Here is a 21118-nt window from a genome sequence, read left to right on the forward strand (position 1 = left end):
ACGTGTATGTGTAGGGGACTAAATATTCCAAATAACCGTCATTTAACTGCAAAAAATAAATAAATCAGTTACTTTGATGGAAGAACCTTTTAACAACCACGTTAAAATAAGCAGATAGTAGCTTAATCAAAGACCAAGGACAAAAAATATACTTGCATTCAAGCAAATATGAGCATTTTCATTAGGTCTTCTTCAAACTCATCATTCCAGATGGAGGTTTATAGGTCAAGTGTAAAGAAGACGATGCGTCTGTGTTAAAGCACAGTCACAGAAATGGATCCTAAGTGTTGTTTTTTTCCCACAGAAAGGCAAATTCTGTACTACATCCTCTTATGAAAGTGGCAAAACATGCATATTATTACATATTCTTGCAACAAGCATGATTAGGATTCCATCTTTTTTCATTTAAATTTAGGTGCGAACAGTTCTTTTCTTCCAAAAAATATGTTGCAGCTTGCCGCTACATGTTTTGTCCATTAAGTGAGAGTGTGGAGATTTATGGCACTAACCTTGACACACAAACCACATTTTAAACTTGCTTTTCCATATCGTTAGTTTAAAGTGCGACCTAATTTGTCATATACAACATATTTAAGCCTTACTTTACTTCTTTTAAACATGGCATCAAAATGCAAAAAGACCTTTAAACATGTCGGGGAAGAAAATACAAACTCTTAGCTAGGCTAAGGCATGCCGTTCTTGAGTTAAACAGACAGATGCTCTTACATGTAGCTCTGAAGCTGAGCAGACTGAACGAGCAACGAGTTATGTACAGTACTGTGTTACATTACTTTGCACTTAAAAAAGAAGACGGGAGGCTTTGCTTAAGCATCCACTTCTCTTGTCTTGGGTTTTGGAATGTATGTGCGTACAGACTGGATTTGTGTTTATTGTAGCTCGCTGTGTGCGCTTTTACCTCAGCCGTCCATCCTGAGCAGCAGCTCCTCCAGGTATGATTTTGGTGATGAAGATGCTGGGGTCATCGCCCACGTGAGGGTTGTCTGTTCCCCCTGCTATGCTAAAGCCCAGGCCTGAGTTACCCTGCAATTCAATGCAAACAAAGCACACAGTTATTCATGTGCAAGACAAAGTTTTCCTGTGACTGCATGCAGTTCTGTGAAAAAACAAAAAACACAGCTCTATTGAGCTCTTGCAACAGCATTTTAGTAAGGCTGATGTCTGTACTTTGACTGGGACATTAAAATACCCTCTTTTTCTCTCTTCAAGCCATTCTGTTGTAGATTTGCTGCTGTGCTTGGGGTCACTGTTCTGTTTCCTGATCAGTTTGGGCTTTTGCTCACGTTTGACTCTAGATTACTTTAGTAAACAGTGGAGTTTATGTTTGACTCAATGCCATTAAGGTGCCTGGGTCTCATGGCTCTAAAACAAGCCAGTGCTTGACAGTTGGCATGAGGTGTTGGGCGCTGATATGCTGTGTTTGGTTTGGGCCAAAACTTTCCACTTTGGTTTGTTTACATAAAACTTTGCAAACCTTTACAAAGCTGTGTTGCCATGTTCTTTTTACAGAGAAGAGGATTTCTCCTGGCAACTTTTCCAAATATGCCATACTTGTTAAGTCTTTTTATAACTGTACCGTCATCAACCTAACATTTAACTCTTGGATTTTTGGGAATTTCTCTGAGCCTTGCACAGTCTGACTTTGGGAAAATTACCGCACTCTGTTAGCAACAGACCAGCAAACTGCCAAAACCTGTGCTTTTACTTGTTGAAAATCACTTAATCACGTGCATTTGATTAGCAGCGCCTTGCTGCTACTTAATTCTCTTTGTCATCTGAAGGTTTCGTGTTTCCATGTCTTTGAATGACGGGAGTGGCATTTATAGATATATCACTCACAGCACTTTTACATTCATGCATCCATAAAAAGCTTGACTTTGACTCGCTCTAACTTTTAATCCCGATGCTGTCCATACGATAAGAATCACAGCGCAACTGGACTGTAAATGTGTAATGAGGTTTAAAAGATCACATCATGACACTCACTCTCTCCAGTGTGATTTCCTCATACTCGATTTCACCTTCTGTCCCATTCACCTGTCAAGAAGACATCAGTTTAAGGGTGGTGTCCCTGTAGACCATTTTTGTCACAACCAGTCAGCTAAATTTTATCTCTAGCATTAGTCCCGTGGACCGGATCATCATATGTGCACTATTGACTGCTGCACTGTTCTTTCAGTCCCATTCTTCCTTCTGGATGAACAACTTGGCTCCACGTCAGCTTTACCTTTGCAATTACAGTTCAAGAGGACGAGGAGATTTAAGTAACTTCAGTCTTCAGTGTTTTGGTGTCTGACCTAGAAAACAACTTCTCTTCATGCGGTAGTGGTGCAAAAATGCTGCTGCTGCTGCTGCTCTGTGATTGCAGGCATTTCCACATTCTCTACACAACTCGTGATGATACGGTCACTGCTTTTCCTTACAGATATGACACCATTTCAGAACTCTGAAGCAAATTAAGGAATATTTCTATTCTCCCAAATGTATATCAAACAAAGAAAGCTAATTTAATTAAAATGGAGGAAAAATTCATAACTGTTACCGTGCAGATTAAAACAGTGTGCAAAGCCCTACCTGCAGGGTGGGAAAGGAGTGGAATTGAACTGATAATGTACAATGAATATGAAGGCAGTTAAGTTAGCCATGTGGTTAAGCCTAACGTAATAATACAATAAAGGGAAGATTAAACATAATCCTTACATATGGGGAGCCATCGAGTGTGTCAGTGTTCACGACCACTGGAGGAGTGTTTCCCTGGAGGCAGAGAGAAAGGAAACATTATTAAGAAATAATGGCAGAAATTCAAATGTGAGGCAAGTCTCGGCTGAGCTCTCAGTGTACCCTTGAAACCTGCAGTCGCAGCCAAGACTGATGACCATTTTAGCTGTAAGCTGTGATGACACTGCTCTCACTATGCTTTGGTTATCACTCTGCTAAAGGATGGAGAGCACTGCTCCTAAACCATTTGTTATCATCCGTCCATGATGGACACAGAAATAATTCACGCAGGCCCTTATACTCATGGCCATGGTTTTATTTTTGCTCTAGCTGTTAGTTGAATTACAGAGCTGATGCACTAAGTGGTCATCTCATAGATATTGCGGATATGCCTCCTGCCCATCGTTTCAAAACAAACATCTCAGTATTTCGTACATATGGCAATTTCTGTGGAGAGTCGGAGGATGATGAAGACACGGTAAACTGGTGTAATGACAATGACACACAGCATGATTAGCCCATTTAGTATAATGCCGGCTCGCTTAATGGTCGGCGATTCTGTCCTAAACCATACAGCAGCAAAGCTCACAGAGCCAGATTAAACCACAGCATTTCAACAAGTTATCCATCAGGATTAAAGTGATGTAGAAAATAGCACAAAATGCAGCAAATCAGTGGGTGGACAGGATTTTTGGCGTGGACGTGGGTTGGATTTACCTGCCAAGAATTTTCTTCCAGCTCACCTGAAGTGTCACAGTTTATCCACGCTCTTTTATTTCACTTCAGTTTCATTCATACAGCACCAGCTCGCCACAGCAGACATCAACACTGTACTCTCGTTCTTTCATCATTCTTTCTGGGATTCACTCACATCTTCAGTCTGTCGCTCTAAAATGCGAATACACTGTTGACCGACTCCCTGTGCAAACGCCATTGTTCATTTTTTTTTGTTACTGTTCTTTAGCGCACGCTGATTAGCATGGGGAAGACACTGTGCATCCAAAAGTGCTTACAGAAAAGCAAACAGCAGCACAAAATCAGCCTGCTGACCTTCACAGACCTGACAGCTCTGACACACACAAACAGCTACGCGGCCAATCCAAACACATGCGCTTTCAATAAAATGGCTTCATAATCCTAGCCAGTGATCTTTATGGGATGCAAAGGGAAGTTATTTGTTTACACTCTCTAAGACGTTCAAGCTGAGCCAGAGGAAGAAGTGTTATCCGTTTATTCATATTTTCTCTGAAAACAACATCTGGATGTGATACACTGTAGAAATACATTATAGCAGTGCAGCAGCTTTTCAGCAGACTTTTAACAACATGCATTTTGACTGATCACAGCAGGAAATGCAGATAATTTACATTTTGTTTGTAATGGTTCAGTTTCATTAGGCGTTCCATGGCGCAGCAGGAGAAGTGCAGGGGTAACTAATGACATTAATGAAGCCTTTGTTTCACTCTGTGTCCCAGAGCTACCACGCACTATAACAAAATCCTGGCACAGCAAATTATTTCATTAACAACATTATTTATATCTGAGGAGCCAAAAAGTTCAGTGAAGCCTGCTCCTTTTAAACATGCTGGATGTGTGGAATTGCCCGACGACTCGGGCAATTTCACAAAACGTCAGTCCTCCTAAAGAAAAGACACAAATCTCTCTTCTGACGAGTGTTTCAACTGCTCACTGTCTGATTGCAGCATCGCCTGTGCACGGCTTCATCACGCACGGTAGCCGCATCCAGCGGTGCTACTGAACATTACGTCAAATTCATCCTTATCTGGAGAGAGAAATAATGAGTATAGCTAGCAGAAATCTAAGCCTAGTGCAGGCAATTTCCCTGCAGGGATTTTGACAGAGCTCTCTTTCTGTCTCTCCGCTCTGTCAAGTCTTTCGACATCAGGGCGGTTAGGATTTACAGTGTTTGGCTGCTCTTGCCCACCTATATTTTAACACCACCTATTCAGCCATCCCTGGCATGGCTCTATAGGCAGCACCGCCATCCATCAGCAAACGGACACTAATGCATTTACAATTCAAGCAGGACTTTGCAAATTTGCATCACTACTCACACACGGCCTGAGCAGGACTTGATTAGTATTAGCAGATCTGATTACTCGAGCTCACTGTGATTAAAATGTCTGTTATGAGCTTTAATGGCAGCAATTTGAAAAGTAAAAAAAAATCCCGGTGCCTTTTAAATCACACAATAACACAATGCACATACTTTAAAATATTTAAATAACAAAACACACTAATGTAATATTCTGTGCCGGTGACATTTTCATTAAAATCTGTGCAACTATGCTGAGGTGAAGTCATACAAACAAACAAACATGAAGTAAACATGTTTAAAACATGCCTACCATTTTATGATGCCGACGTTTCTTGCCCTTCCGCACATTGTTGAGGAATCGGCAGCCCATCTTTTTGGCGTACCACACAGACATAAACATTGTGCTTCTGTCCTTAGATGTCAGTCACTGATATTCAATATTACACCCTGTTCAAGTCTTACAACGATATACAGACACACTGAAAGTGTCAAGGTGTTTTTTTAGAGTACCCTCTGCAAGCATCTTCATTCAAATTCACCACAAAGTACCACCAAGGTATTGTTGCCAAGCGAGCCATTAGGTCTAGGCCCTGCCATAACAGTAAGCTTCCACAGTGGATCAATTAAAAGATACCTGTTTCAACTTAAGATATTACACTTGAGCTTTACATTTAACTCAAATCTAATCGAACCCTGCTGGCATGCTCAAGACATGCAACGATTTCATGTCCAGAATCACAGAAAGAGCACAGCTCAGTAATGTTTTCCTCCTGTTGAGTCGGTGCTGAAGATTTCATCCACCAAGGCTGAGGCTGATCACTTGTTGCCAGTAAGTCTTGTTGTTATCTGATACCCGATCATCCACTCTTCGGGAAGCCATCTATCCAGAATAAAAAGAAATAGATCCCTTCATTCTCCATCCTCTCTGGTAGTGGACTACGATAGCCGTGCCTCCCTGCTACTGGTCTGTGCTCAGAGAGAACGCAGTTCACATTTTCTGCTGCTACTGTACTGTACCCCTCCCATCCCTGCTGCTGAGAGAAAGAGGAGCAGGCAGGAAAGTTTGATGGCAATTACTTAGCTGTCTCACTGTATAATGTCTACGCTGGTGATGTGAAAGGCTGAGGAATTATACTTTGACTGAACTTAAGAAGGACAAGTGGCGCAAACTGGCCTCCCTTTTTTCTTAGGGAACACTCGACACTGAAAGGTTTGTGAGTACTGTACCAGTTCTAGTAAAAAGAATGAAGCCTGAACACAGTAGTGACAGCTTGGTTGGAAAAAAATGAAGCTTGCCATGTGACGTTTTTGCCAGACCTGAGCTGTTTTTGAAAGTCTGTATATGTCCGTAAATTAGGGCCCTTCAAAGGAGATTTTTATTTGCGACGTGAGGAGAAGCTGGAGTAATTGCAGGGCAGCGTTTGCACATAATGAACAAATCCTCCTTTTAATTTCATTAAATTTATTTAATTTCAGCTCAATATTTGTGTCTCTTCTGCTCTCTTCGGCTTTCTGCTTCACCATGTTAGCGCTGCTTCATTCAAAAACAGCAAAAACAGCAACAGAGAGTGGCTGGTTTAACATTTGTTTATCTTGGTTTAAGATGCCGATGCCCTCGTGTGACGTCCGCTCACTGTGAATATTGTTTTTTGCAGCTTTACTGCAAACACAAATTATTTTCAAGTTGGGCGATCAGTATAAAACATCATTTTACATAAACTTATCAACAACGTAGCTGCCTGCAAATGCATTTTTGTTTTGTTATGATGAATATAATTGTGTTGAAAATAACATTGAATATAATAATATTCTCTCAAGACATCTCTAAGAACCTTATTGAAGGACCTGTCATCACTATTGACAGCAATACTCTTGACCGAATATGGAGTTGAAGAAAAGAGGAGGGGTTTGTTTGCCATTTTTACCTTGAATAATTAAACAGGACGTGAGGTTACTATGAAAGCACACCACCATGTACAGAAAAAAAGGCTTAAATGATCCTTTTTCCAAGCTTGTGCAAGCTCTCTCTTTCAGAAAGACAGATGGATTGGCAGGCGTGGAATATATATGCACAAATGCATGCACGCACACTGAACAGACTTAAGCAAGGACATGCTGAAGGACAAGCTGTCAGCAAACGTTCTCATTCTGTGAAATAAAATCCCTCCATTTACCTATCTAATATTTTCGCCCTTCTGCAAGGCCCTCTCTATCCTTTACTCTGCCATTCAGCACGAACAGCTCTCTCATCCTCTTTCAGCATTTTTTCTCCCCCTCTTTCTCTCTCCCCTCTGCTTCCCAAAGGACCTGAGCTGCGGCTGCTCAGTAATTACACTGAAGCTGCAGGGACGTATTTAAACATTTATTAAAGAAAAATAGGGAGGATGGGAAAATGAAGATGGAAACCAGATACTGACCAGACAAGAATGGAGAAGAGAAAGGGGGAAGGTATAATGGAGAGCTCTTGGGGAATCTCTACAGAAACGTGTAACTGATCCTTGCGTTAAAAACAAACTGTCTTTTTTTTTGTGCAAAGTGTCAGACACGTGTCAGAGGGTTTAACTGCTTTGTCTGAAGAAGGATTTGTCTGATTTGGGCTGCGTACTGCGTCTGTGGTTGGAGACAAGAAAAGTGATATGCATCCTTTTTCATTAGAACTGAAGGAGTATAACAAATGGGTTGGTGGGAGTCTTCAGTAAGCACTTACAGCCTTCTGCTTCTCACTTTCAGCTTGTTAGGTGAAGGATTAATGGCAAAGATAAGCACTGTGTAGAGTTTTTATCTCAACAATTCAAAACTGTCACAATAAAAGTACCTCATACATTATTAAAAAAGCCTTTTTTGTTTTGTTTTTTCATTTTTAGACAGATCTCTGTCTTTAAGGAGAATTATATAAAGAGAAAGAGAACAAAAACAGTGCTTTCAGGGCAGTACATTCAGAATATATCGAATCAGATGACCCTAACCCTTAGCATTATTTTCATATAAACTTGTAATAAGAAAACAAAGAGTGAATTCACTTTCTAAAGAAATCTCCACGTGTTACAGACTGGATACAATGTGACACAAAAAAGCTTTCATTTGCTGTTAGACCGTGAACTTTAAGTAAACCAACAGCAGATAAATAAAAGCAGAGCAGTCAACACATCAGTTTCTATGTTTATGCAGGCTCGAAGAGTCACATCGAGTAAAAGGCGGGAAGATTCATCAGCATGAGCTCAGATCGATATCAAAAGTTCTGCGCAGTGTGAAGAAAAAAAGATTTCTAATTACATTACCAGATAAGTTTAAAAAAATGGATGCCATTTGAAGCTAAAGCACCTCTTTGCTAAATCATGTACATAACCCAAAGACCTTCTATTACTTGCCAAACCATTGCAGTGCTTCCAGAGACAATCCTACCCATAAATCAATAGGCCCTGGAGTGGTACTGGCAAACCCCACACCATTAGAGCAATAAAGACACAGACTGACGATACCACCTACACATCAATGACAACCACACGGGCATTACATCGGCTGCAAACACGTCCACACACAAAGGCATTGCCGCAATGCATCTTGAAGACAGGACACACTTAACCCGACCGGTGGGGAAAATTGAGTGCATGCATCAACAGAATGCAGTCGTTCTGTGCATGTTTGAAGGAACGCATACAAACACATTTTTCTTACTGATGACTTCATGCTGGAGGCTGCGTGGTCTCCCATATGTTAAACAGTTTAATTCTAAGCATGTGTTATTAATTGCGTTGTGTTCAAAGTCAGGGCAGGCCCACAAAGACAAAGAATGACGTATAGTTTACAAGAGTAACTACTTGTTCGAGAGACACGGAGAGACTGAAAGCCAAACTCCACTTATTTCAATGATCCTGTCTTTTTGCTTTTAAAGTAATTATGTAGCAGCTCATTTCTAATGTTCAGATTTTCGACTAATAAAAACACAATATAATATTGTGTGTCTTTTGTTCTGTCTTCCTCCCCTCACCCCAAATTGGCCAGATGGCAGCCTCTGACCCTGTTTCGGCCATATGTTTCTTCCTGTTCGAAGGAAGTTTTTCCTTCCCACCTTTCCCAAACCACTTACTTAAAATGGGTCAAAGGGGCTCTTCGATTGTTGGGCTTTTCTCTTGGTTACCTTACAGTCTAAAGCACCACGAGGCGACTGCTGTTATGATTTTTGTGCTACATAAATAAAATGTAATTAAATTGAGTATCCTAATAAAAGGTTAGGAAGGAACAAACTTCTCAGTGGTGATAGATACATTTCTGGACCACTATAAGCACGTTTCGCCTTGCAACTGCGAGCAACACATTGAGCAAGATGCAAATGCAACCTCTCTCAAACCTCACAAAAATGCTTTATAGAGGAAGCAGGACAGCCAGCTTTTCAAGGTTATGAAAGTTGAGTGTGCACGGTCTAACACTGACACCTACAGGTTTCAGTCTTCCCTTGCAAATCTCTGCTTGTCTCTGTCTGTCCATATCCATGCCACAAAGGTTTAGCAATGTAGCACTAAAGGTTTAGCAGCGACATACATCAGGACTTTACATATGTGTCTTGACCACAAAGATAGTTTTCTCATTGTGTTACATGTTTTAGGATTATTGGGAAATATGAACTTCTACATGCACAAAAATGCTATGGTAGATTATGTGTTGTTTAATTAGAACATAGGAACTGAAACATGCACGTAACGACAGATCTGAGTCTTACGGTGTGATTGAATTTTCAACATTTGAAAAACTATTTTAGTGATTTCTGTGATTTTAGTCCCAAAAATAGCCACTGAGTACGAGCAGAACAAATCTGTTAGACAAAGGAGATTTGAATGACAGTGAGCATGAAGCCGCTGATATGATCAGAAACAGATGACCTCATACTCTGGCAGTACAGATAAAATGGCGATGAATGGGCAGCTGTCTCTCTGCAATCAGACAGCCAGCCAAAGACACGGAACAAAGATAAAAATCACACTGATTATGATGACTGATGATGATACTGGTAACTTTCACGTTGATGGACCAGCACGGATTGCTGTGCTCTTACCAGTGTGGAAACAGCGGAGGTGTACATTGGAGTGTGTCCCGTAGACATCAACACAGGCTGCAAAACAACAGAAGGAGAGGGTAATTGTGCAGGCCTTGTACATCGGCACAGGGAAGAACAGCGGGTACCGCTCAGTCTTTTCTCTTGTGGCGATTGATTTTGCATATTTCTAAGAAATCCTGAAAGCAGGCCTTGAATGCGACAGTTAAAGGGCCCACACTGTAACATACTGTACTACAGTGTTGAAAGTAAAATACTTGTTATATGCAAAATCTTAAAAACAGTGTACCACACAGACAGCACATCGAGAAACATTGATTAAAAATTGTATACTGATCATTTATACAAGCACCAGCCCTGAAGATGGATTAATGCAGAACAGCGATCAAACAATCAAACTAAGCAGAATACACAGTGACACAGACGGACTGTCTCTACTACTCACTGATAGCTTATATATGAGAGAGTAAAAAACACTCAGGTACATACAACCATTAAGAAACAGTGGGATTGTCAGTGCTTGTTAAAGCAGAATTGATTACTCTGCACAGCTGAAGTTTTAAACAATCCACCATGTGCCCATGAATTTTACAAACAGCAACACTGCAGCATTTTCACATGTCAGGAGACCAGTTTCCTCCCACTGGAAAAGTTTTATATTACAACAAAGCATGTAATTAAAGTATGAATGTTAGGACAGCTGCATTTGCTGATCCAGCACAGCACTTCATTCAGTTGATTCATGCCGATTCCTCCTGTTATTAACAGACACTACCTGTCTTTCTTAATATAGACACTGCTTTCTATTCAGTGCTTCACTGGAAATATTTTGGCTTGCTAAATGGCAAATCAGGAGTCATATCAAAGCTGAAGAGTATGAAAAAATGCAATGAGTCAATGTTTCTGCTGCCACGCAGTCTCAAGCATGTGAGATGGCTGCAGGAGGGGTTAGGTAGTGTGGAGAAGGTTTTTAAAGATGGGAAAGTAAAACTTGGGCAATGTTATTCACTCGCTGGACCCACATCCTCTCTGTAAACGAGAATGAACAGCTTGTATAACTGGGGGAACATATATAGATGAGAACCGGGAGGAGCGTGTTTGGAGGCGTAGTCCCGCTCCTGAAATTCAGATACTTTATCTCCAATTGATGAAGGCCAGGGTTTCCAGTGTTGTTCAAAAAGTAACAAACCAGTTCACAAGAGCCCTCGGGGGTACTGTGTGAGGACACAGTACAAGCAAATGGAGCAACACAGTGCAGATAAACATCATGCATCATCATCATCATAGTTATCCTGAAATTGACCATTATTGTCTTTAAATCTTCATCAAAATCACAATTAACAACAAAAAATCAATTACCTGTAAGCCATATGTAATAATTATTAAATATCTTTATCAGGCCTGTATTAATATTTGCATGTGACTCATAATATCGCAGAAATCTGATCACAATATGATTTTTACTCGTCTAACTCTGAGTGGGACAAACATAAGGGTCGCCACATGTTCATGCATCCAGCCAGCCTAGGACGGAGTTACGTTCTTGTATTTGTTTTTATAGCTATTCAAGGATGCACACGCAAAGCTCCCAGAGCGTGATGTGAACAATTCACTTTGAACTAAGTTAAGGCAGACCTTTGTACTTCATCATGCATTCAGCTCTCCCTGAAGAGAAACACAAAACTTCATAAATAATAGCGGTATTCCAAAAATAGAAATAGGGCCAATCCTGATTCAAAAAAGCACCACTGCAAACAACATCAACATGCTCTCTTTCAAATGTTAGGAAAAATATCCTCAAGACAGAATTTCACTGCAGTGTAGGTGTCTTAATAACAGTGTTATTGCTGCTAATGCAATTTAGTGGTTTATAAACTGCTCTCTGTGTCACACAAGTTTTGATGCAGTGAACATACTGAGCACCAGAAATGTCTTTGGGCAAAATGGGGAGACTGTAGAAAATCTATTTTAGGAGACTTTTAGAGACATGGGACACTCACAATGCAAAACCTCATTATGGTTTTAGTTTATATTGCAAAACCCTTGTATTTTACACCAAGTATTACCCACTGTACTTAATATCACATTGAGGGATGATATCAAGGAAATGCTTTCACAGCCTGCACTTTAATATTTGCTAAATTGGTTTTAGAATTCTAAAAACTCATTGCCTCAAAAATGATGCAACTTTCACTTAAAAGTGGTGAGCAGTACAGTTCCAGCTTGGTTATAGTGACTGTGTCATACTTTTTAAAGCCTAAACCATGACATAATTGACAGAGAATTGAATGAAAAAAAAAGTTTATTGAACGTTCTGACATATTCTTTTTTATATATATAATTATATATTATTTTGCATATATAACATTTAAAGTGCATCATATTTTGCAACATATTTATTTAGGTTTAAAAAAATTATTTAGGTTCTTTGGGGAGATAAAAACACACACTGATGTTGTAGAAATATTAAAAATTAAAGGAGGCCATGCCCAAACCCAAGTATTGTTTGTGATTTTAGTCTGTTGTTAGGTGGTTACTAGGCAGCGTGACAACAAAATAATGTACCGAGAATTTAAGTTTTGAGGAACTAAAGCAGATGTTGCTGTTGCTGTTATGAATTGAAAATGTATTGATGCTGTAATGATTTCATAAATTAAATACATTTGTGCATAAATACTAAAAATGGGTCATTTTAGCTTGTTGCTAGGTAGTTGCTAGGTAACGTGATGACATATCTGATATAGATAAGAATCTTCAGGGCCTTTAAAATATACCCGTGTGCCATGTTTTTTTGTTTTTTTTTGCTCAACTCCTGATTGTGTAGGATGGGCAAACAATTTCTTGTATTATAATAGGATTTTATGAATAAATTCAATAAATTCAATTCAATAAATTCTGAAAATTAATTTAAAAAATGTTATAGAAGAAAATATTTTATTTAGAAAGACAGAAAACGAATGAAATTTAACAGTGGTTACATTACATGTTGAAGACAGATTTCACTTTTTCCTGCATCTCCGTGTGCCATAGACTACACACTGCACTTAAACAGCAATACTGCTTTTATTAACATTTGAAAAACAACCTTAAAGAGGACCAGTGACTGGCCATTAATCACTACAGGAGTTGCAATAGTGGTGGCCTGTTGACTTTACACTTCTCTTGCCCACACACACTGGAAACGACATTACATTTCAACAAGAATCAAAATCTAAACACGTAACAGAAAAAATATCACAGCACTCTAAATTAAAGCTTCAGCAGCCCTGTAGGTCTCTGTGCTTGGCAGTTTAGAAGTATTATGTACAACTACTCTCCTCACATTACAGGCAAAAAGGTAGATAATGTTAAATAAGTAAGTATATTTTAAACTTATGCTAGCTAACAAATTAAGTTATAGGCAATTAAAGGCAATTAAAAACTGATTACATTTGTACTATAATGTCAAACTACTATTAATTTAAGATACATGTGGTCTAATGGTGTCAGACAAAACACAAAAACCAAGCAGGAATTTTATTTAAACAATTATAACACCTATCTACACACCAAAGTAAATTAAAAATTCAGTGTTATTAATTTGAATTAATATGTAATTCTATGCAATTTTATAAATTTCCCCTTGAAAATCAATACATTTACATTTCTGGAAAATAATTAGATAAGGGCTTACATGTGCATTAGAAGCATGCTTTATAAATTTTATGAAGCCAATTAAGAGTACAAAGTCATGGTATGCTGCACAAACTGAAGTCCACCAATAAAATGCTTTAGCAGTCAAAATAATAAAGAGTCAAGACTCGTAAGGATGATACAGTGTAGCAGAGTCAGTCACTGTTTGAGGAGAAATACAAATAACAGAAGAAAAGCAGAAATTATTTCATATTTCTGATGCCAATTTCCTGATTCTCCACACTGTTTCTGCATGCCAGCCTCAACACAATTAGTTTTCTAATGAAAGTGCACATCTAATGAAACAGTTCACAGAAAAAGTTATATACTAAGTGCCATTTTATTAGTGGAGACCTCTTCAGCTGCTCATTAATGCCAGTATCTAATACCTAATAGCTTATATGCAAATATTAGCCAATGATGTGGCAGCAACTCTGTACATGTGGACACTTTGACAGGATCGAGAATTGCAATGAAAAGCAGGGATCCATCCTGCCTTGAATAATGGTTCACACTGCTGGGTGGGGGGACATGAAAGTGACTTTACTCAAATGGCCTCCACCTTCATCAGATCACAATCCTGTAAAGCACCTTTAGGATGCGTTGGAACAGGAAACTGCATTGTGGATGCGCAGCTGACAAATATGCTGCAATGTCATGATGCCAGTATGATGTCAATATGGGTCGAAAATCTCTGATGAATGTTTCCATATTGAATCTATGACGTGAAGAATTAAGGCAGTTCTGAAAGCAGAAGGAGTCATGCATGGTGTACCTAATACAGTGGCCAGTCTCCATGCTCACGATAAAAGAGGGACCTACTGATATTCATATAAAATACTCTTCAGTGTAATGGGATACAATAAGTAAATCGGGCAATTTGCCAGTTTGAAACATATATTAAAAAAAACCTCACAGACGTTATCATTATTAGATCATAAATAATATTTCCTGTATGATAACTCATATATACTGAAAAAAATACCACAAGCCTCAAAGGACTGACTGAATGAGTCATGTAATGGACCTGAACCACTGGAGGGCACGCATTACATTTTTTATTTGACTTAATAAACCTCATACTGGTGGGTTTTTAGAGAATGGAGTAACTCTCCTGCCACATTACCATAATAAATGGTGCACCCATCAACTATGAATAATTACTGATCCCTTGGCATGTGCTGGATAGCAAACTCAACTGGGAGCACAGGGATTCAAAGTAACAAAAAAAAAGAGAGCTTGTCTGTCCTTTGTAAAAGCTAATAATGCGACACGTTTACACGTCATCTTGTTTTTAAATATATATTTTAACTGTCACAACACATCACCCCCTTAAACATCTACAAAAAATGGTTTAACAGAGAAAAACATGTCATCTTTTTGTTGTCAGTCTTGAACAACCTCACGGGTAAAGCCTCAAAAGCAGGGACGTCAAAGTCATGTTACATCGTCGGACACATACAGCCCACTGTGATCTTCAGCTGTCCGGACCAATGAAACTACGTGATAAATGTCTAAAATTACAAAAGCTATGGTAGTTCATTGTCCAGACTGAATTTAATATATTTAATAATAATAATAATCATAATAATAATAATAATGATAATCAGAATAATCGGTCTAGTATAAATGGTAATGGTGTTGAAAGCTGTAAAATGTAATTAAAAGTTAAGTTCTTTAGGTTTTCCAAAGCTGCGCATTGTGACACCCGAACTTTAGAGTAAGAGTCACAGACTTATAGACAAAGTTACCACAACCAAAATATATGTATATTATATATTACAACCACTTTCTTGTTTGTGCCCATCAACGAGCAACCTCAAAAGCCAAAATGAAATCTAGAACTGTAGTTCCTCTTGTGGCCACTTGAGGTTGGCTTCAAAAGAGAGCCGATCCCTAATAGACTCTCATGTTAAAATACCCAAATTTAGGCCGACATATACATGATTACATCTTGGCATAAAACGGTTTGCTCTCATTATTTTCTACCTCATTATAGTTGTACAGGCAATTGATTTTTATATAATTTACTCCTTAAAATCACACAAAGGCTTAAATTTAGGCATAATTAAGGTAGTGCTGCTTTGATATGTTGTTGTTAAGCCTGTACCAAAGTCACAAGTTTCCTATTGTAACAAATTATGGAAGCAAATATCTACCCAAGCTTAGCTCTTAACTCCCCTGCTCTTCCCTCTAGTCTAAATATGTTCATGTCCGGTTAAAAGAACAATACCAAGATGATGAGAGCTAAAATAACAAACATGGGTTTTCACACCTTCTTCACTACTCCTAGATGTTATTACCCTGTGTTATTCCTGCAGTATACAGTCTTATACCCATTTAAAATCTCTATCTGGACAAGTTTTTGTGCATTGTACCGAGTAAGGAACTTTTTCTAGTGTCTTGTACGACTTGACCTAACTCTCCAAAGCTACGGCGGTGGTTTTTAATTTGGCAGTGTTCCCATACAGAGCACCCTCCTCACAGCATCCTCAAGGAGAAATCTCCATGGCCACCAGAGCTCATGCTGAACATACAGCTGTATATTTTAAACAGCAGCAGACAACAATAACTCAGCCTCTCCATTGTATTCCCTGGTGAGAAACTGATAACCCCTCCCTCCTCAAAGAACCCCCATCAAACTAAATAAATGCAGGCACTCTTAAGTTTTAATAGCAAGGGATGCTGTTAAATAACGCATGTGGGCATAGGAGACAGATCATTATTAAGTGGCCATTATAGCCTACACCTTTACATTTGTAGCTACACTAGGTATTTGCTAATGCACTCCTAGCAAAGCGCTCATATTCCTACTGATGTCAGCTGTATCGTTTGACTGTGTGACCGGCATCTCCTGTGCTGTTGGTGTCATTGCCCCCTTCTTTGTCATGAAGCTCTCAAAGACATTAAATACTGTATTGCAAAAATGAATCGTAAGCATTTCCTTATTCTATACATTTGATTCTGTACCTGCAACTCCATCCGCCAGTCAAGCTATCTGCTGCCACCAAACTCAGAATGAGAGATTTTATTTCAATTTGTTGGATTTTTTTTTTGCTGCTGTCACACGGTATCATTTATTAAACCAAACCTATATCTGAATGCATTCTTTAATGTCTCAAGTGTTCGCATTACTACCTTAAAACTCTTAAATGCATCCTGCACATTGATTTTGAAGCTGTGCAAATTCATGTAAGTGCAAAATTGATCTGACCATTTAAGGTGCCAGGGGCCGTATCTATTCCCCATAAATGTATTACATTCCCATTACCATACTTAAGTTGACCATGATTCCAAAAAAGACAACACGACATCTTAAGAAAACCTATAATAGATAGATAGTGTGCGTGTTTGTGTGTGTTTGAATTAGAAATCTAATAATCAGTGATATATACTGTTTTTTTCTTAGGGGGGTGTTAAACAATCTTCTTTAATAATAACAGCAATTTTCAAGCGTCTTCATCAAATATTATGAATTATAAATACAATTATCCGCTTCCACAGAACATACATTTAGCATAATTAGCACGTGTGTAATTAGGGTTTTTGAGCTGCACTGCAGGAAAAAAATAAATCTCTGATGCACTCAGATCGCAAAGTGGCTCACATGAAGTCATGTAAATGTGAAGTCAGAGTTATCTCACTGATGTTGCATTGAATATTCAGCACTGCAGTACATATATAATTGGCTGTGGAACGATGATGTGTGAAGCTCTCTGCAATATGCTCTCGAGCAAGGGTGTGCTTATTTTGGCACCGTGGGCTAACGGCGTCGTTCCTAAGTGTTGACAGCTGAGTGCTTTGTGCTGTTGTAATAGTGTTGTGTATTGATTACCAATGCACATAAGCGAGTGTGTTTTGGAACGTGCGTATCCTACCTTGACAGGTGAGATATGCGTGTGTGGTGTGTAGCCATGGATCGCCTCCATGGCAGCGAGGTTTTTGTCACTCATATGAAGCATCTCTGCACTTTTCCCTTGAGCCAGATGTGCTGGACTGTGCTCCAAGGGGGGCGTCTCCTCATCCTGGTACCTGTACTTCTGCAGACACACACAGATACAGGCGAGGGTATTAGTCTCGCCAGGTCTTATGTAAAAGGATCTCGATAACAGGTAAATCACAAACAGAATTTACCGCCACCTTTCGCTGGTTTCTGATCTTCTTACACATTATTATGTAAAAGACAGTCTACCTGTACAAAGAGCAGAGCACAGTATTTCTACTAAAGAGGGATTTTTAGCTAAAAGCGGACAATCTATATGCAAATCTAGTTTATCACATAACATGTGTGACGCCCACAAGCGCAAATTGGACAAACGGAGGCCTCAAAATGTTTCCATTGTGCGTTGAGCAAAGCTAACGTCCTCCACAGCCACATGGAGCAACTGGAGCCGTGACTCATAGCGGCTCTGAAGTAGCCGATCATGCGGCTTCTTCCTAGTAACCTCACTCCCCTACCGATATCCCACACCTGGGCAGCCTGCCAGCAGCCCACTGTTTTAGCCACACATGGTAGGTTTCATTTTAGGCGTGATGACACAAAATCTGCACGCAGCAATTTTCCATCACAAGCACACGAGAACGTGGGCAGCATCACAGTGGATATCTGCTCGTCCTGCGGGTTAGAGCTCGCGGTTTCTGCATATCTGTACGCTGCTCCTGAAGCCTCGAAGGCTCACAGTGTACTACCGTGCTGCACTGCAGATGTGAAGCGGCCGATCTGAAAAATGGAAACATTTGGTGGGTCCTTCAGAATTTTGGCTGGTGGCCCGATTGCCAACCCTGCCACTATCCCCTTTCTCATTTATATATATATATATTTATTTATGTTTTGGAGGCAGACTGGAGAGAGAGGTGCATCACTGAGCTCTGTCTCAGACAGGCTGCCTAGCAACCAGAGCAGAGCAGAGATTGCAGTGCCACAGTTGGGGCTGCCAGCATCGGTCCTGGATCACATTACACTGAGACAGCAAGAAAGAGAGGGAGTGAAATAGAGATGAGGATAGAAGAGAAAGTGAGGGGGATGGGTAAAAATGGGAAAAAAAGAAAGAAAAGCGAGCCCATCAACAGAAAACAGCAGCATGAAGGCAGGAAAGAAATGACTCGTTGTTGTTGCATAATTACAGGTTAATAAGCTGGAAGCCCTTTTTTTCTGTGCAAAGCGCTGAGTCTGATATTACTGCACTGTTGTATACATAGATTAACTATTATGTAACTGCATACCACCAACTACCTGCACACTGTAAGAGAACAGATTCAATTAAGTATGTGGCTCAACTGGGAGATATGGTCCATAATAAGATGCAAAATATTTCTCTGTTTTTAAAACTCATCCCAAGCAATATTACAATATTAAACTTGCATGCAAAAACATAAAAAGAAAATACAACCCAGTAAAATATTATTATTATTTAGGTAATTGGATACTTTTAGCAGCTGTTAAATTAATATATCTTATTTTTTAAAAGAAGAAATGTCATGACGACGTAGCTATGATTAATGTAGCCTAGTTCTATGGAGCTACTGTGCTGCTGTCTATACTCACATATAGACAGCAGCATGTTTTTTAATGAAGCTGAATTCCCAGTAAAGCTGTTCTGAATTCCACTTTTTTTCGTGTTTCTGTTGTTAGAAAACGGAGCAAGTATGAAATATGAAACAACACATGAACTGGCAGCCAGTTAAAAAGCCGTCTTCAAGCAGCACCTCTGCACTGCTGAAATCCTCGTTTTTTTTTCATCTGCCACCCTGACCACGACACTGTCTGACAAAAACACACAATTCAAGTCGCTGTTGCCACAGAGCAGAAGTAGAGAGAGCCATATCTGTGGCAAGACATCACACTTTCTGGGCAATACTGGAGGCTCTCTTCTGCAGAAAGTAGCTAAGGTGCTTCTAATAACATCTGGGTCATGGTCATAACAAACAAATTAAGGCTGAGCCTCAAATACAGGCCAGGGGGAAACCAATCCCTTCCTGTTGTTACTGCATGTGCAATCCATCACTTACAATGTTTCTGTAAGAATTATGCACTTGGTTTAAGAATTTAAGGTCTGGTTCCAAATGATCGGTCTATGTGTTTAGGGAGATAACTGAGTGAAATTATTGATTTCAATAACCCACAGCTGCTCCAAATCTATAAATTCTAAAGCCACCTCTCTGCTTCAATTCCTGTCTCTTTAAATGCAGAATATACAGCAGAGCATCCTTGATATAAAAAAATACGCCATAACTTGCTCATATTTTGTGTATGTACTGAATTTTCAACAATTTGTAAAACCCCGAGGCAAACTATTATTACGTTTCTGTAATAACTGTAATAAAATCTGCTCTCACAAGAAGGTTTGCCGGGCGTGAAACCTTTTGTACTGTAAGCTTAGAAAGGTGCACTATAACGATTCTGCTACAGGCTTGCCACTAATATAAGCCTACTTCAAAAAAACGAAGGCAGTTGACTTAAATGGAGGCACTGGTAACTTATTATTATCTACTTATTTTTATGTGCATGAGAGCGAAGGAATCGTGGGAGAGAGCCCGAGAAGCAAAACAGCAAAGCTTGTGTCATGCTGGCAGCTTAAAAAAATATGACAGTTTGTACCAAGCATTCCCAATACATTTACTACATCCCATGTAGAACAAATCAAAATATACTGACTATATTTGATCTATTTCCCTAGTCCTAATTGTGGTTAATTAAGTATTCTTAACTCCAACTGTATCAGTAAAGTCTTTTCGTCAAATAATATAAACCACTGATTTAAACCCTGGAAAGACAAGTATATTACATGAATCACCGCTCAGAGTAGCCCTGAGCTCTCTGGTCTTCACTTCCTCCCCCTTTCCTGCATGACCAGCCTTCACGCTGCCATGTTGCCTTCTGTCCCACTGGTGGGGGATGTGACATTAAACTCAAAGATATGTTACACAGTGTCCTTCTGGAGAGAGGTTTGGAGCATTTTTCTCTGACAAGCACACTGTGTGATTGTTAAAAATGACACAGGATTTGTTTATTTGGAAGAGGGGGAAGACAAATGATTGATTTGAACACTATGAATGATTTTGAAGCTGACTGAGCCTTGGTAAACATTTTAACAAAGCCAGCATGACTGAGGGGCGGGCAGCAGAGGGATTCTCAACAGCCACGGATCATCAAAGTTCTCCTATCCTTTCGGTTTTCCAGCTAGGTAAAGAGCCATCACTGAATTCACCTGTTATGCATATCACTACTGATTGGATGGTTTAATAACTAAAAGTACAAAGACAATAAAATTCTCCCTTTTTTTGTTGTGCGTTCCATCATTTACACTGTTTCTGTGAAAATTATGCACCTGTTTTTTGGTGTTAATATTGTAGCTCCTTCTGAACCATGTTACTGATATGTACATATGAACATTTTATTTATTTATTAATAAAAATGCTTAATATTTTTTTATCGAGATTGAGAGAATGAATGAGCCTCTGCACCATCAGATATAATTGGCTTTTCCACACTTAGGCAGTGTGAGAGGAGGGCAGCTGTTTTTGGTTATTTGTTTGTTAGGGTTCAACAAGAACAGCTTGGAAAGTCCTAAAAGAAAAAAAAAGAAAAAGATTTCCACTCC

General features: G+C 39.3%; 1 protein-coding gene across 4 annotated transcripts in view; it reads right to left on the reverse strand.

Moving 5' to 3' along the window:
- Positions 1-21118, reverse strand: part of dlg4a (discs, large homolog 4a (Drosophila)) — a 60585-nt gene that overhangs the window by 9966 nt on the left and 29501 nt on the right. For 3 of the 4 annotated variants that reach the window (XM_085288885.1, XM_085288883.1, XM_085288882.1), the window contains exons 2-6: positions 17396-17557; positions 9846-9902; positions 2719-2772; positions 2005-2055; positions 917-1041 (exon numbers count right to left, since the gene is read on the reverse strand). In XM_085288885.1, coding sequence (XP_085145011.1) covers positions 917-1041; positions 2005-2055; positions 2719-2772; positions 9846-9902; positions 17396-17557 — 449 coding nt within the window. Of the gene's footprint in view, positions 1-916; positions 1042-2004; positions 2056-2718; positions 2773-5105; positions 5888-9845; positions 9903-17395; positions 17558-21118 lie in introns of those variants that run through there. The other variant, XM_085288886.1, reaches the window with a different exon arrangement.

This window comes from Mchenga conophoros, linkage group LG10 (genome assembly GCF_057382185.1).
Source record: "Mchenga conophoros isolate Kocher_MC1m ecotype Shallow Benthic linkage group LG10, M_conophoros_male_GT1.1, whole genome shotgun sequence".
In the NCBI taxonomy this organism is placed as follows: Eukaryota; Metazoa; Chordata; class Actinopteri; order Cichliformes; family Cichlidae; genus Mchenga; species Mchenga conophoros.